The sequence below is a fragment of the Pelobates fuscus genome, chromosome 2, assembly GCF_036172605.1.
Source record: "Pelobates fuscus isolate aPelFus1 chromosome 2, aPelFus1.pri, whole genome shotgun sequence".
NCBI lineage: Eukaryota > Metazoa > Chordata > Amphibia > Anura > Pelobatidae > Pelobates > Pelobates fuscus.
The window spans coordinates 223,852,838-223,871,113 of record NC_086318.1 but is presented as its reverse complement, the minus strand read 5'-3'; the positions used below and the strand labels follow the sequence as shown (position 1 = coordinate 223,871,113).

The window sequence follows — 18,276 nt, the reverse complement described above, 5'->3', positions numbered from 1 at the left end:
GATGAAACGACGAGTTATTTTCTATTCTCCCTTTGGACCGCTGGGGGACGTCTGTTGGGAGAAAATAGGCGATTATCTGGTCGGCGTTTCTTCATTGGAGTGTATCCCCGTTGAGTTAGGGGAGCGGGGGTATCCTATGCGGATGTAGGAGGTATATTCCAATCTATTACCGCCGTGTCAGGTAGGTTTAGGGCTCTCAAGAAGGGTTTGACATCTAGGTACGAAGTTATAGAGGATAAGGTGCCTTTGTGCTGCACAATAAGGGCAAATGGGAAGCCCCAGCGGTATTGATAGAGCATTGGCGTAGTAATGCCGTAACTGGTCTTAAACACCTTCTTGCATGTAGAGTGAACCAGGTAAGGTCAGGAAAAATTTGAACCGGCGATCCATGAAATAGGAGTGGTTGGGTGGTATCTCTGAGAGAATGGAGGATGTTGTCCTTGATGGAAAAGTAATGCAATCTGCATATAATGTCTCTAGGTGCGTCTTGCGCCAATCCTTTGGGTCTAAGGGACCTGTGAGCCCTATCAAATAAAATAAGGTTATCACTTGGTTTGTTTAAGAGTAGATTGAATAGCTCGGTGAGCATCATGGTTACATCTTCCCCCAGGCCTCTCACTCTCAGATTGTTACGACGACCCCTGTTGTCTAGGTCGTCGACATATCTCTGGAAGCCAGCTAGTGTGTTACCTTGTGTTTCTAATATGCTAGCTAGATTGGAGAGTTGGGCCTGTGTGACGTCTCTTTCTTCCTCCAGGTCCGAGACACGGTTGGTCACCTGCTGCATTGCGGCCTCGACGGACTCCATCTTCGCCTCCAGTCTACCCATCATGGAGGCCAGATCAGACTTAGAAGGTAGGTTTTTAATTAGATCCCTGAGGTCTGAAGTATTGGTTTAATGTACCCGATTTCGATATAGGGGTCTTCCCTGATTTCTCTTGGGTGATTCCATGTTTCTTGGGATTCCCCATTATTGCTTAAAGTCTCCGATGCACGCGGATTCACAATCGGGCCTAGAGGAGCTGGTTTAAAGCACGTCCATGCAGCTCCGTGGTCGGCCACGCCTAAATACCATAATTTATCATCAAGTACTTGAGGACTCGCCAGTGATATCCTTGGTGGGGATTATTCCACCTACACTTCCTATACTGAGCAATATCCTTTTTGCTTCCCGCTTGTGAGTATACCTCCTCTTTTTATCTTAGTTTTATTCCAAACTATACAGAGAGCACTATTTTGTGTATTTATTTCTCCTATACACCGAGGATACCGGTTTTGGCACCATCTGTCACCAGAACATCCTTACCCCGAAGACACCTCGTAGAGTGTACCAGGACTACCATCATATCCATAGACAGGCGCATATATCTGGAGCTGAATATAAGCTCCAGAAATTGTAATTGTAAATTTTTATTTACTTACCACTATCAGCTATTCGACATACTACAGTGTACACTATACCCATGTCCTCTCCTCTCTCCCTTATATCTCACTGAGCTTGAGAAGACTACTACAGGCGCTGCTTCCTGACACTACCTTCTATAGATGTGTGATAAACTGCACAGAAAAACTAAAAACGAATACACAAACACCACTTACTTCCTCTTAACTTCTATATATCTATTTGCTTAGATAATGCAGGTTCTCCATTTCCACAGAATGAGATGGTTTGAAATAAAAATGTATATGGACACAAAGAACACAAATGAACTTAAAATTAATGCATCTGTTCAACTAGTCTTCTACATTATATGGTGCATATATTTGAGGATATACCTTAGCAACAATTTTGGAGGATTTGTAAAATTACTTCCTACAAAACTGGATGAAACCTAGAGAGTATTGAAACAAGACTCTTCATTTATGGCTTAAATTAAATGACTAATGTTACCTGTTGGCACCACTCTTTGGCATCTTTTCATACATAGGATCCACCCAAGTGACAAGGACAGATTGAGAAGAAATCACTCTAACACTAAGATCCTTTGTTTCCATGAGAGGATCATCCTCTGAAATGATAAATGTCATTCATTAGCATATTCAACATCAAAGATCTATACAGAACATTTGCTTCTAAATAAATAACTAATACAACTGTTACAGACATTGGACAAATGAGAACATTCTCTATTGAAATATATTAATACAAAGTACACACAATATGATCTTAAGTAATGTACATGCTTATTCAAATCACAAGTAACTAGAACTATTGCAAGGTCAATTTGAGGATTTTTTTTTGGATAATAAAGCAAAACTAGATTAATATTATATATAGAGATACCTCACAATAATCAGACTAGAAAAACTGTGCACAGTTCTAATACTGAAAAAGTTCATACTGAAACCCCAAAAGGACTTTTTTCAACATAAGCATAATGTTCCAAAATGATCACCAAAGGGACCACACAAATGAGAAAGTTCCCTATTAAAATATATACAAATAAAATATTCTCAAAAATCCTTATATAATGTACATGCTTATTCAAATCACAAAGATTTGTGATTTGAATAAGCATGTACATTATATAAGGATTTTTGAGAATATTTTATTTGTATATATTTTAATAGGGAACTTTCTAATTTGTGTTTCCTGCTCTTCTTTACCTAAAACTTTCAATAAAAAGATAAACATAAAAAAATAGAAAAAGTTACAAAGAAAAGAATATTTAAGCATCCACCAATTATATATTTTCAAAGGGTTCTTAGACAGACAAATTGCAAAGTTTTAATAACAAATTTAATAAAATTTCAACTTGCTACACTTTCAAAACTTTGCCCCACTGAAGACACTTTTGTAAAATTGTCCCTAAATATCTATAACTACCAAAAGCTGAACTTGACATCTGTTTTTTTGTGGGTGACAGTGTTTCTTGAATGTTATATTGATCCATTCAAAAAAAGTAAACTAAGATTTTTCAATGGCACTACTGCTGTTTATTAAAGAAGATGAGACAAACTTCTAAAATGGAGCAACCACCATGGGAAAAAACTGACTTGGCAGGTATATTACATAGTCACTGTAACTGCCACCCTGCTAGTGGAGGGGTTTCCGCCGACAGAGATGTCTTTTCCCCCCTAGAGTAGAGAGCACTGAAGTATTCCCAACCATCAATCCAAGCAGTGAAGAGTAGGTATAGCTGTGAAGCTCTTATAAGAGCTAGTGGTTATAGCTTATATAGCAGGTACAAACTTGAGGGGAGGTTCTATGTTGAGGGTAAAGCAGGTCTGGTTTAATGGTAGCCACACTGGACTTTTATGCAAGTCCCCAAGCAAGGGATACACCCACATGGACCTTGTTCGGGCTTGTGACACAAACGTGCAAACCAATAATAACAGAGTTATAATGTAAGGCACTCCCACACATGGCATACAATCCCTCTCTTCTGCCTGGGAGATAATTGAGTCAAATACTGTATTAACCCAATTATCTCCCGGCAGAAAAAAAACACATATTTTACAAAACCCCAAAAGTACCCCAAAAACACATACTATCCCCACAAATGTTATATCCTCTGATAGCCCTGATCTGGGAGAGCAACATATATAAAAATCACCCAGATCGGTTCAGGCGTTTGAAAGTTCCATTGAAGTCTTATTTCTGACCGATCGCACACGAGGTTCCTGCCCAGAATTATAGAAAAAATAGAAATCCAGCGCACTCACTTATCAACTAAACAGCTACTTTGATGCTGACATATTTGACTAGTTTTATTAAAGACACCTAACCTAGGCAAAAATAATGGGGGTTTAGTTACACTATATGATCATACATTGCATAAGCCTGCCACAAACGTCAATGTACCCCATCTTTGGCAGGTCCTACTCTCACTGCCAACTGTCTACTAAATGAGCTACTCACTTGGGGAAATCCTTCCATCTCAAGTTCTCTGCAGTACAAGGCTTAAATAGGGTCCTGAGATGAGACACCTGTGACAGGGGGCGGTGCAAAACCAAGGAGCTGGCTAGACTCTTAAATATATATGGGAAAACAAGGAGCTGGCTGCACTCACCTAAACATACTTAAATGGGGTGCTGCTGGGGGCCAATAAGTACAGTAAAAATAGAATTATGCCCAGAATTATACCATAGAATTGGGCTTTGCAGCTGGTCTATTTCATGGGTTTCCAATATAACGAAAAGTCTCTAAGAACTGTTCGTGGGAAAGCTAGTCGTGTGCCCCTTGTTCTGGCGTTGGGCTTTACCGAACTCCGCCTCGTTCGGATAGTTTGGCACGAACCTAAGTGATCCTGGAAGTCTAGGGAGTATTCGGGGCGTTGAGTGTCTGAAAATAGTTCCATACACTCGACGACCAAACACCGCTGGACGCGTTCAACAAAACAAGATGGCCGCCGCCACATGTTCATGCATATGAATCGACGGCCACCCAGTTAACAACTTAGAATGTTCAGAGTTGCGGTTAGCGAAGTGTCAGGTCAATTGGTGGCACACGACTGCTTTGGGTGGTTCAAGGGTTCGGTATATTATTCGGTATACGAACCAGATGGGGCAAATCTGTTCGGTTGGGATTGTACACCGATCCAGGTGAAATAAATGTAATATTTAGGAACAGGGCATCTGTTACAGCCTCTAAAGTAAGGGAGAGTCCAGAATGGAGTACATCCTCTACGAATGAATCAAAAGCTCCCGTAGAAAAACAACAATAGTGTACATAGGTATGGGGACACATGAATGTAAGAGATAAAAAATAGACCATGAATTAACCCTTAATAATAAAGGCAACAGAAAGAAGAAAGGAAGATTGTACATAAAAAGATTAAAAAGACTCAAATAGTATCTTACTAGTGCCACAGTAAAGTACATTTATGTAAAGGTATGCAATGTGTCCCAATTCTGCTTTCCCCTGACATCTATGTGTTTAGGCATTTTTTGCTTTGCTTACCTAGCAAGAATTGACCGATCAGATGCTGTTAAAGGTTATAACACATTTGGCATTTCTGCAGTATGTTTGCTTCTGCTGTAAAGTCATATTTCTAACTAGATATATTTTTGGCATTGAATATTATCAGTTCCAGTTATTAGTGTAGGTATAAAAACTGTGTATTTCTTTTAAAAGACCTGTGAGCTTTACCAGACTGACTTGCAGTATCGGAAAGTAGTGTAAATGTACAGTTCCAGCGTAATAAATGTCCTGGTGTAAATAGCTGCAATATTAGATACTCCTGACCAGCCCTATATTCACCAAAGGGAATTAGACCGTCTGCAATCATTACTTTACCAACAGCAACCTAGCCAACTGCAGGCTAAGCAGCAGCTGGTAAAAGTAGTAACAGGTGTGGAACCAGTCACTAAATTCCTCCCAGAGGGAATGATGAGATCTGTTAGCAACTGGCATTTTTAGTAGCAACTACCAGTAACTCCCTGACACTACTTTCAAATAATCAAACATTAAAAGTAGCAATAAGTATTTTAGCAAGTAGCGGCTGAGATTTACAAAGTAGGACAGGTATAGTAAGCATAGGATTTCTGCCTGGTATGTGTCCAGTTTCCAAGCCAAGTACTTCGTCTAACTAATTAATGCCATTCTCTGTCGCTATTTCTGTTTCACTATGGAAGTTTTTCAATTTAAGAGTTTTTATGCCAGCATAGCTGATTGGATGCAGTCTCTAATAAATTCTATTTTTGTGTAACTTTCAACTAAAGTTTCTTTGGCTTTGTAGCTGAAATTAACTAATGTATTGACTGCTTTTTTTTTTTTTTGGACTAATTTATTCATTAAATTGCATGTTTTTGTACATGTAGCTATAGTACAATTATTATAGTAAGTATAAAACATTTATTTCTCTAGTATTGTGATGACATTGCTATGTGTTATATGACTATATTTATTTACAGTTATTTTGCCACACTAGTAGAACATAATGTGTGTTGGGAAAAAAATGTTGAGACACTTTCATTAATTACTACCAATATCTATAAAATACTGCCATTTGGTCTCATTATGAATTACTAATACTAATTACTTACTAATTGCTATAGATGGAACCTTTGTAAAATTATTCATTTCTGAGTGAAATCTCCTGGCGATACTCTGAGCTACATGTAAGTATTAACTACTGATGATGCACCTTTGCAGAATTTGAGGTAAATTTACCAGTTGGACATCACCAAAAACACTGGTGTTCTAGCTATTTAAAAAGTAGACGTGTGCACAAAAGAAAATTAGGTTCATTTTAATAAATTTGTCTGGGGAAAAAAATATATTAGGACTAACTGAATTGTATGAATATTTTTTATTTTGTTTCTCCAAATTTTGTTTGCAAATGATATTCAGGAAACTGATTAAATGTAACTGTTACTGGCAAGTAACAGGTTAAACACGAAAGCAGGAGGGAGCTTAGTTTAATCTGAAAGAAGTGCAACTCCCATCATGCTTAGCAAGCATTGTAGGTTCAGCATCAAAGGAGATGCATTTCTGTTATAAATACCAATCAGTATGGCCCAAAACTTCTCCTCTGCTGTGGCAAAAATCAAACACCATGGATGTTCACCTAGAAGTTGCACTTCTACAAATAGGGGATAGCAGGATCGCAGCATCGCAGGATTGCAGGATTGCAGGATCGCAGGAAATCAGGACTCCGGATGGTAGTATAATTATAAATCAAATACAATGATAAAACGGCAGTAGTTGTGCTCTCCACAACTACTGCTGTTTTATCATTTTATTTGATTTAGCTATGGTGTTTTGAATGTCCATTTAAAAAATATTCAAGATCCTGGGTACACACCTGAATGAAATGTGCTGCTCAGTCTAAGGATGTATGCACAGAAAATTGTTAAATTTCTGGTGTATATCCTAGTAATGTGCTGTTGTATATTCCACTTTCTGTTTTGTAGCCCTTCCCTTTGTTATTGTTTACAATTTTTTTTGGAAAAGTTAAATAAAAAATATTTGAAAAGAAAGAATTTGGATCAATAAATTGTCAACAGAAATGTATATAGTTTAGAGAGTATTTGCAATATATATTCTCATATTTAAAATTGTGCAATGTATTTTACTAGAATATCATTAAATCCGTGGGTGGACTTCATCAAGACATTTCTTCCAAACATTGGGAATTGACATGGAAATTAAAATTCAACAAGAATATACTTGTCTGCATATGCACACATCGTATACTTATGAACACCTGTAAATCTTAGTGTCATTTACATCAAACAATTTTCAGTCTTGTCTTGATTCCTCTTAACATGCCATGATAGGCATACACAGACTTAAGAACTCAGGAATTAATTTTAATGACTCATCCAGCAATCATAGCACTATTATGATAGGCAGTGAGATGCTTAACCCCTTAAGGACAAATGCCATGTGTGACATGTCATAATTCCCTTTTATTCCAGAAGTTTGGTCCTTAATGAGTTAAAGAGTACTTATGAAGACTATTTATAGTTAGTGAGTGTAATCCCTTTAGTGATATTGGGATTTATATACATATGGACTTGAAGCAATGGACTTCAATAAGTGGGGGCCAAATTTAGCATAATAAAGTAAATTCCCATAACACCTTATTATAAGGCTTGTAGAACTAGCTGACTCCAGCTCATGACGCCAACTCACTCCAAAGAAAATAAATAATTTATTGTAAAAGATAATCTAAGATAAAGTTGCATTGTGATATATGTATATTTGAGATTGTAGTCATTGAACACCAGGCTTATAAAGCAATACAGAAACTGATTAACAACATGTGTCATGCTAAGCTTACAGGTGCTGTTCTCAAGAATTCCCTTTATAACAAGAAGTATGTGCTCCCCTGGGCAATATATAAGCAATATGTCAAAGGCAAGGAATTGAAAATTACAGAAAGAATACGGTGTGTAGGCGCCTCAAGTATAAACTGAATAAATAGGTGTTATAATAAATAAGTGTATCTCCTAACACTTAAAGATAAAAAATAAAAAAACAAAAATAAATAAATTTTACACCAATATGTGTAATGTTTATTTATTTGTTTGTGAAGGAAATAGAAATGTTTTATTAGCAAACATGCACATCTAAAGATGTTGAATATTATGGAGGATGTGATTTTTATTTCTTTATAACATGTCAAGGTAACATATATATGAGCTTTCACCATGACGTCTGTTAAGACACTCACAGCTTAAATGGGTGAAACCGCCGTTTAGTTGGTTTTCCCCCTTTTAGAGACATAGGCTCTGTTGCAGTAGACCGCCAAACTCCCGAACAGAGTGTAAGGGAATGCGTTAAACTCACAAACAAAGAATCAGCCGAACTCCTTCCACGGCTAGAACAGGCCGAAATAATACTTCCAAGTAGTAATCCCCCCAAATACGAGACCAAGCTCCGTCTTGAGGGTAAAACAGGAATCTGCTTTAATGAGGGCTACCCGGTATTTATGCAGGTCTCCCACCTGGTGGACACTCCCCTAGGGGACCAGATGGAAGACTGGGACACATATCGTACAGTAGCCAATCACAGTGGCTCGGGTTTAAACACTCCCCTTTACACAAGTAAATCCCTCCTCTCTATCCTGGAGATAATTGGGAAGAAATCTTTTAAATGGTATATTAAAAATACATAAAAATACATAACTGTAAAAATACCGAATACATTTCATTCGTATAACGTATCCCCAGATAGCCTGGATCTGAGCGCACATTACTACCGAATAGCGTTTAGACCCAATGCACACAGTTCAATCGCCATGGAGTCATGAAGTCTTTCACACTGTTCTTTCGGTATACGATTGACTCCATGGGATGGCTATCTGGGTTAAGTCCATTCGTATGATCCAAAGTCCCGAACGGACCGGCGTTCGTATGCTCGATGATAACAAGGGAGGTCGGTAGTTTCAGTGGTGTTCGGTAGAAAAAAGTGTAGAGTTCCATAAGTTCTTCGTCGAACACCGCTGTTCATTCGCGTGGATAAAATGGCCGCCGCCTCATGGTCGGCATACGAACGACGACCACCCTGCATACGGTTAGAATAAAGAGATGTCTGCGGTTAACCACGACGTTCTAATTGGGGCGAAGAGGTTAACCAGCAGCACACTTCTCTTCCGGGTGGCTGTCCGTTCGGTAGTTTTGTTCGGTATAACTTGCAATAAACGAACAGGTACATACGGGCAGGTAATTCCACGAATATAGATGAAACAGACGAACCAGCAATTAGTCTTTACACAGATGGATCTGTCACAATGTCACAACAATAACAGAAGTTCTTCTGGGTGTCAAATGCCAAAGCATTCTCCGATGGAATGTACCACAGCTTGCTCCCTCCACCATGCGATCTCCCCCTGTGACAGATCCTCTGTCTCTGGGTTATAAATCTATCCTCTGGTTCGTCTGTTTGTTCGCCTAAAAACCCCTTCCATTCCCTTTCTGCAAAATGGCCCTTTGGATACAGCTGAAGTGTCGAAGTGGCCGCCATTCGTATAGTCGAACACGTGGCAGCGGCCATCTTATTTAGTCGAATTTGTTCAGCTGTGTTTTGTCGTCGAGTTCATGGAACTCAAATCTGACATGCGACGGCACGAACACCGCTGAACAGTTACCTTCCAGAGAATTTCGACTATTCAAATGGGAGTCGAACAGCGTTTGTTGAATCGATGCCCATGAACAAGAGACACACTTTAACTGTTCGGTAATTCGAACGGTATTTCAACTGTTTAAAATAGACCGGCCGCACAGCCTTCTCTGGAACTGTTTTGGGCATGAAACCATGCATGTGGTCGATCAAAAGAGACTTAGAGGAATTTCCTGTACCCCTGCTCTGATCTGGGTGATTTTGGGATATGTTGTTAAACCCAGATCAGGGCTACCAGGGGATGTAACTTTATTGGGATATATTATGTTTTGGGGTGCTTTCTATTCTTTGTGTAACAATGTGGTTTTTCTGCCTGGGGATAATTAAGTTAGTACATTATCTACCTTAATTATATCACAGGCAGAGGGGAGGGATTGTGTGCTGTATGTGGGAGTGTCAGATATTGTTATATTGTTCTTTTTGGTCTGTACAGTTTGTATTGCGGTGCTCCATCAGGTCCAGGAGGTGTGCCTCTGGCCTGAGGAATTGTATATAAAGCCAACCTGTACCATTAAACCTACATATCTACTTCACCATCAATACTGAGTCCTGTCTCTTATTGTAGGGAAACACTATATCACAAATCACTAGCTCTTGTAAGAGCTGTGCCTGCTTCTCTCACGGGATGACTCTGGGGTCGCTACAGCACCTGACTCTTGGGAACAGGACGTCTCTGGCTGTAAAACCCTGCTACTACTAGGGGTACCGCTACACCCCCTTCCTGGTAAGGTAAGAAGCATGTAGGGGGGAATAAACTAAATTTACATATAACTGTAGCACTGGGATATATCTGTCAGTTATGCCTTAGATTAATTCTTGTGAGTATAACTCTCACTAATCTCAGGCAGTCATGTATGTCCTGGTTCTGCCACAGATTAGGTCTCCCCCTGAACTGTACAAAGATAAGTCGTGCATTATTCTCTCTTCATTATATGCAGTACAATGTTTACATTGATCTAGGCAAACTTAGATAATTCTAATTTCTAAGACATCATATTTCCCTGGACTGCCCGTATGGGTGAGACCAGTCTGATATGCTTCAGATATGTTCTCTCTGTAATGGCACAAGATGAGCTAAAACCAGCTTGAGTTCTGAGCGGGGACCCACCGAAGGGCAGGCTATTTCAGCTGCTGTCCGTTCTCAGAATACTCTTGCGACCCGTTTTTTTCTCTCCATAAGTTTAAAGGGTAATCCAGACGTGGACCCCTTGCTCACTGTGCCTAGAGAGATATCAGCTATGCCTCACTGATGATGCCTAACAAGGCTGAAACGATCGTTTGGGGTTGCTGTATCTCTCGTGCAGAGAGAACTTGCTGGCATTTTGGATCTGGACTGCCCGTATGGGTGGGACCAGTCTGATATGCTTCAGATATGTTCTCTCTGTAATGGCACAAGATGAGCTAAAACCAGCTTGAGTTCTGAGCGGGGACCCACCGAAGGGCAGGCTATTTCAGCTGCTGTCCGTTCTCAGAATACTCTTGCGACCCGTTTTTTTCTAGGCAAACTTAGATAATTCTAATTTCTAAGACATCATATTTCCCTAAACCTCACAGAATGCCTTAGTGAATATGCAGATTAGCACAAACATGTATTTATTCCCAGATTTTAACTCACATTTCTGCCTTCACATTCCTCTCTTGCAACTGTCACTAGTCTAATACTATCCTTTCCTTTTTGTGTCATTTTACCCCACTCCCTCTAGCATGTAAGCTCATTGAGCAGGGCCATCAACCCCTCTGTTCCTGTGTGTCCAACTTGTCTGGTTACAACTACATGTCTGTTCGTCCACGCACTGTAAAGCGCTGCGGAATTTGATGGCGCTATATAAATAATAACATAATAATAATAATAATAATAATAATAATAACATAATAATTCACTGGAAAACTAGTAACTTGCAATTACATCCAACAGTAAACTATAGTACAGCCTGTTCAGGTCACAGGAAGTCGCACGCATTCTGCCACCTGGAAGTATCTTGACAGAAATGTTTACAAACATTCTGAAAGCTGGTTGCTTATGGGATAACTGTATTTTTTTGTTATTATTGTTATTTAAAAAAACAAGATAACATGTACTATTTATATACTTACATAAATCATGCATCTTTAGAGCATACTGGATTTCCCTTGCTATGTAAGGGTGGCCATTTTAAAATCCTTTTTTTTTTAAATGGCCACCCTTGCTTATCTGACCAAAGGCAGTACAGGTAATCAAGATCTAGTGTGCATTCACAAAACCCAACTTCATTCATAAGCACAGAGTACTTCAAAAATGCGCATTGAAACAGAATCAGAATCATTCATCTACTGACAACTGCATATACATACATTTATGTATGGGCATATTTTTTACTTGTAATGTAATGTATTTTGTTTGAACCTGTGAGTATGCAGCTGTGTAAGTTCAGGCAGGGTTAATGATAACATTAGAAGTTGTTAGTGCAAAGGGGGTGGGGGGTGTTAAGGTTAGAGAGCGGTTAATGTCAGAGTTAGATTACATAAAGTGTTTAGCATTACGAAAATTAATATGTTGAGAGAGGTTAAAGTTGGAGCATAGGGGCTCTTTAATATTATTGATTTTAGGGCTAGTCTGGGGTTAAAATTGTAAATTGAGTTTAGGGCTAGAATTCGGTTGAATTTAGTATTGGTGTATATGAGAAGTTAGGAGTTAAACATAGGATTAAGGTAACAAGTTTTTTTTCAGGTTAAGGCTTCGAGTGCTGGAGTTTGAAGAGTTATTTGCAGTCTCAAACAGTTCGACCTTAACGCTTATTATCACTAGCGCCGACCTGCAGGGCCCAGACGACATTCGCCTTCTGGATATCGATAACAGGAGGTGCAGGAGGCCAGTTAGCTGACACTCTAAACCAGTTAGTAGCTCCCCACTGATAAAAAAGGTGCGTTTCTTTTTTTTATCAATGGGGAACTACTGATTGGCTTATAACATCAGGTGACTGCTCTAAACCAGATCGCAGCACCCCTGCCCGGCGGCACTCAGCTCTTCCTGTAACTGAGACTCAGAAGCCGAATGCTACCTGGGTACCTGCATTTGCACTTTGGGGTTTAATCATTCAAGAACAGTTTAACCCTTTAAGATAAGAGTGCACCCAGGAACCTCCTGGCACAATAACAACTTAATTTAGGTCAAGTTGTGGCCAGAGTGTTCCTTTAAGGCTGACTAAACTAGAGAGGGCACTGGACAAGGCTCCTGGTATTTATCTCTCCCCACCAGCCAATTGAATCTCAAAAAGGCACATTATAAGTGCTGAAACAGGTGCCCCCTAGTAGCCAGGTGCCTTTATTGGCTAATGGGAAATCCGTCAATGATACCATTCCCAGCCTCTACTAAAGGATTGAGACACCTGGGGAGTGGCTTACAAAGATACTTTATAAGAAGAACCGTCTTAAAATTGATGGACTGCTTACAATGAGAGAGAACCAATGAACTCCTTGCACTTTAACTATACTAATCATAGTATATATGTATTTAACAAACGTTTGTTACCTTTATCCTTATGATGTTGATTGCATATTACTATAGTACATCTTTTATATATGTGTATCTATGTGGCATTACCCATGATGCATTCTGGTATATTATTCTTTCTCGTAAATAAATTAAGGAAAATACAAACCTTTGCTCCAGACTTTAATAACCCCTTAGATAACAGGAGCATATATTTTTATATTAACTATGCTGTTTATTGCCTTGTCCGCTGTGTCCTTTCAGGGAATGAACGAATGGCATAGTGGAATTAAAAGCTTCCTGAATGATTAGACCTTACTATATCTGCCCTAGAGTCACATACAGTACTATTTAAAATAACTGAAAATGTGTGTTCCCTACACTGCTTTTCATTTACTTGAAGTGGAAACACTTGCAAAATATATTTTTGTCTTTCTTTGAATTTTGTTGCAATAAATTGGATTTCTCAGCATATAAAATTAGCAAAGTCTTCAAAATTATGTTGAAAAAAAAAGAAGAAAGAAATAATACTTTTCTGTCACATGTGTATCTGATCTTTCCTTGTTTAATCCACAGAACTGGTGTATGTTCGCTCAGAACGTTCTGTGTGCCCTTTGATAGTTAACGCTACTGTCTGGCTAGATATCAAAGTAAACTTTCTACACACCTGGAATTTTGAGCTTTGTAACAGCTGCCCGGTACACAGGTTGGCTCTTCCCTTGAGAATTCTTTGATTGGACCGACACCACATGGACAGATTCAGATGCTGAAACAACCAAGAAAGAAATTAGGTATGACTTAGTAGTAAAGGAAACTACAATATTGAATATATATGTGTCAGTCTTTCGTCCCTTAAAGAAAACCAGTCAGATTTTTTTATTATTTTAATTATACATATATAATAACATCAGTGTGAGCAATTTATTAATGCACACATATTAGGCAGTACTATTTTGCAGTGAACATTTTGGTTCACCAGTGCTTATCTTTAAAGTGGCACTGTCATGGCCGAATCAAGTTTTTTTACCCCCCCCCCCCCCCCGACTTCACTACATCTAATTGCCCTTCTAGTCACCTCCAAATGCCCCTTGGCCCTATTTTTTTATTTTATACCTGAACCAAGGTCCTGGGCGCCGCCATCTTTGTGTGGGCAGATGAAGTCCGATTCATCTGCCCACACAGATCTAAAAGTACCGAATGACGTCCTAACATGAATGAACAAACTGTTCTCATTCTGTTAGGACAAAATTCGGTAGTTTCGCCAGTGTTCTGTCTAAATTTTATCTAAATGACAGGACGTTTGGAAATAGTGAAAGCAGGCATCGTGAAATCACGGAGGAAAGTGTGAGTATTTTGGGGAAATTTCTCTGACCAACTTGAGCTGGTCAGGCGTAGGAAATACACATAAGACAAAATAGTCCCTACTTTGTCTTATGTTTTAAAGAAAACTAGAGCAGATAGGAAGAAATAAAGAACAGATCCTGAGAGAGGAAGAGAAGAGGAAGTGATTAGGGAAAGGTACATTCGGCATTATAGTGCCGCTTTGAGTATTCTTTGTTCATTAGTACTACTTTTCTGGAAAGAAGCTATGATAATCAGGAGCTAATGCATATTCACAAATCATGGCATGATATGCAAGCGCCATGCATTGAAAAAACGCACTCTAAGAGAGTTCAAGCCATATAAATTGTGCATAGCCTTAATGGATAGTGGCACTTACAACTAAAGAGAACTTAAAGTTAGTCACCCGGAATGCAAGAGCAAGTCAAAAGATGCACTGAAAAGATGTCATAACATACATGTATGAATTACAACTTTATACACACAGAAGCTACAATACATGGATTTTTTAAATAGTCATAAAAATTGACAGTAAAACAAATAAGTAATATATATATATATATATATATATATATTGTTTTTTTTATTATTCATGTATGATTTCATTCTTTAGATAAATAAAGAGGGATCTGATGGTTTAAAGATTACATGGTATACCATCTTGCAGCTTTAAGAATAGGTTTGAAATATTAGCATAGAAGTAGATATACCATTTTTGTCTCACACACTAGCTGTGACAAAAAAATAGGTGTTTTTGACAGAAAATCAGTATAGAGTGTGAATAATCTAATAGCAGAATAACCACTTCAATGAGCTGTAATGGGTATGGTGCTTGGAGCAAATTTTAATTTTAATTTTAACATTTTTGCTGTGGTTGTGTTCAGCTTAAATTCCAAGTCTGGCTTACAAACAGTGTAAGAAAGACAGAGTTAATGTGGGTAAGAATGGTTCAAAGGTTTTTTTTTGTTTGTTTTTTTTTTGTTATTTAGTGACTAGTGCATCCTTACAAATTATATGAGTGAGTTTACTTAACCCCTTAAGACCGCAGCCAAATGTACAAGTTGTGATCCAAAAAAAACTTAAACAAAACCTGGCATTTGCGCTATATGTCTGTCCAACCGTAATTCACCTCTTTCATATTAAATGCACCTAAACTTATTATATATCATTTTATTCAGGGGAAACAGGGCTTTCGTTTAACATAAAATATTTAGGTATGGAAGATAATGGGAGAAAATAAGATTTTTTAAAAATTTGTTTAGTTCTACGTGACATTTTAACTGTGAATGTCAAAATACCGTTTGCTTTTACTGCAATACAATACACATATTTGTATACAGCGATGTCTCACGTGTAAAAGAGTACCCCCTATGTACAGGTTTTATGGTGTTTTGGGAAGTTACAGGGTCAAATATAGCGTGTTACATATTTCTGTTTTTTCACATTGAAATTCGCCAGATTGGTTACGTTGCCTTTGAGACCATATGGTAGCCCAGGAATAAGAATTACCCCCATGATGGCATACCATTTGCAAAAGTAGACAACCCAAGGTATTGCAAATGGAGTATGTCCAGTCTTTTTTAGTAGCCACTTGGTCACAAACACTGGCCAAAGTTAGTGTTAATATTTGAAAATGCAAAAAACTAATTTGAACGCAAATTTTGGCCAGTGTTTGTGACTAAGTGGCTACTAAAAAAACTGAACATACCCTATTTGCAATACCCTGGATTGTCTAATATTGCAAATGGTATGCCATCATGGGGATAATTTTCATTCCTAGGCTACCATACCGTCTTAAAGGCAACCTGGTGAATTTTAATGTGAAAAAACTGAAACGCAAACCTTATATTTGACTCTGTAACTTTTGAAAACACCATAAAACCTGTACATGAGGGGTACTGTTATACTCAGGAGACTTCGCTGAACACAAATATTAGTGTTTCAAAACAGTAAAACTTATCACAACAATTATATCGTCAGTGTAAGTGCCATTTGTGTGTGAAAAATGCGAAAAATTTCACTGTCACTGACGATATCGTCGTTGTAATATATTTTACTGTTTTGAAACACTAATATTTGTGTTCAGCGAAGTCTTCCGAGTAAAACAGTACCCCCCATGTACAGGTTTTATGGTGTCTTGGAAAATTACAGGGTTAAATATAGTGCTAGCAAATTAAGTTCCCTGAACTTTCGGCCTGGGTTGTCAGGCAGGTCCTGCAAATTGTAATTAATAAAATGACCTAATTATGTAAAATTATTACATAAATATATACGTAGAATTATTATATATTTATGTGTGTATATATATATATATATATATATATGTGTGTATATATATATGTATATAATTTTTTTTATTGTTTTTATTTATATATAGGTATATATATAGTGATATATACGTATATACTTATGTATATAGATATATATTATTTTGTTCTACATGTATTTTGATATCAATATATATATATATTAATTTTAAAATACAGTTAGAACGAAATTACGCATGTTTATATATTTTTTTATCTATTTATTTGTTATTATTTTTTAAATTTTATTTTTAAGGTATTTATATATTTATTTATTTTGTATTATATATAAATATATATATGTATAATGAAAATTATATATATATTTAATCAATATCATTGTACGTGTATTTTGATATTAATATATATATATATATAATTATGTATATATTAATATTAAAATACACGTAGACAGTGTATGTATATTTATGTGTATGTGTGTATATGTGTATCTATATACTTAGATCATATATATAATAAATATATATACATATGATCTAAGTATATATAATCTTATTTTTACACTGTTTTAACATTTTGTTTTATTTTCACAGGCACTCCCCCTGCTGGCATTGACATGGACGGCTATGCCGTCCATGTGATTGCGGGGTCCTCACAAGGACCTCGCGATCACATGGCCCTGGGGGGCCAAAGAGGAAGGAGGGGGACTCCCTGGGTAAGTAGAAAAGATCGCAGGGCGTTCTAGGCCGCCCTGCGGCGTTTAGAGCCACCAAAATGGGGACGGCATAGAACGCCTTGCGGTCTTAAGGGGTTAACTTATTTTCCATCATAATTACTCTGAGTGATAGACAGACTTGGAATCCCAAGCTTTGAAGCTGGTGTTTAGTGAATGCGTGAGCACGCTGAATTCTGTATGTTGTATGAATTCACCCCAGCAGCACCCTTATAAAGTATGTATGTTTAGATCAGTGCAGCCTTCCTAGGTTTCTTATGCATGTGTGTGGATAAATATATTTATGATTTTTATATATATATATATATATATATACACACACACACAGAGGTAAAAAGAGTATTTTTTATGATAAAGACTTACAGCACTACAAAATAAAAAAAGAAAACAGACAAAAAACATCTCAATATCTACATTTGTGTCAATTCATGTGTAACGGACCGTTTCACACACAAGAGGATAAAACCCAGTTTAGGCGATATCCCCCTTTCCAGATGCACAGGCAGCTACGGCAAACACCATTCTCCCGACTGGAACCACACGAACACTGGAACAGCTGAACAAGAAAAGCAGACCTCGGCTTACACTCTTGGCAGTCAGCATACAATCCCATTCCCCCAAAGACCGAGACGACACATCGCTTTGAGGGTTAAGCAAGACTCTAGACTGGGACACCCAGTCTGGCTTTTATTACCAACAAGTACATACAGGACACTCCCAGGGGGAGGATGAAATTAACCAATCACATGGATGTACCTCCCACACATTTCCTCCCCTTAGATTAACACTTAACACAATTATACTGTACACCTTTTTCCCCAATTCCTGGATGTACCCCAAATACCTATGCTACACCTCCAAAACAGGTATCCCCTGATAGCCCTTATTCAGGGGG

General features: G+C 37.9%; 1 protein-coding gene across 1 annotated transcript in view; it reads right to left on the bottom strand.

Annotated features, from left to right (window-relative positions):
* Positions 1-18,276, bottom strand: part of FNDC1 (fibronectin type III domain containing 1) — a 219,065-nt gene that overhangs the window by 125,468 nt on the left and 75,321 nt on the right. Inside the window, exons 3-4 of the mRNA XM_063443210.1 lie at positions 13,708-13,806; positions 1,892-2,009 (exon numbers count right to left, since the gene is read on the bottom strand). Of these exons, the coding sequence (XP_063299280.1) occupies positions 1,892-2,009; positions 13,708-13,806 (217 nt within the window). The remainder of the gene's footprint in view (positions 1-1,891; positions 2,010-13,707; positions 13,807-18,276) is intronic.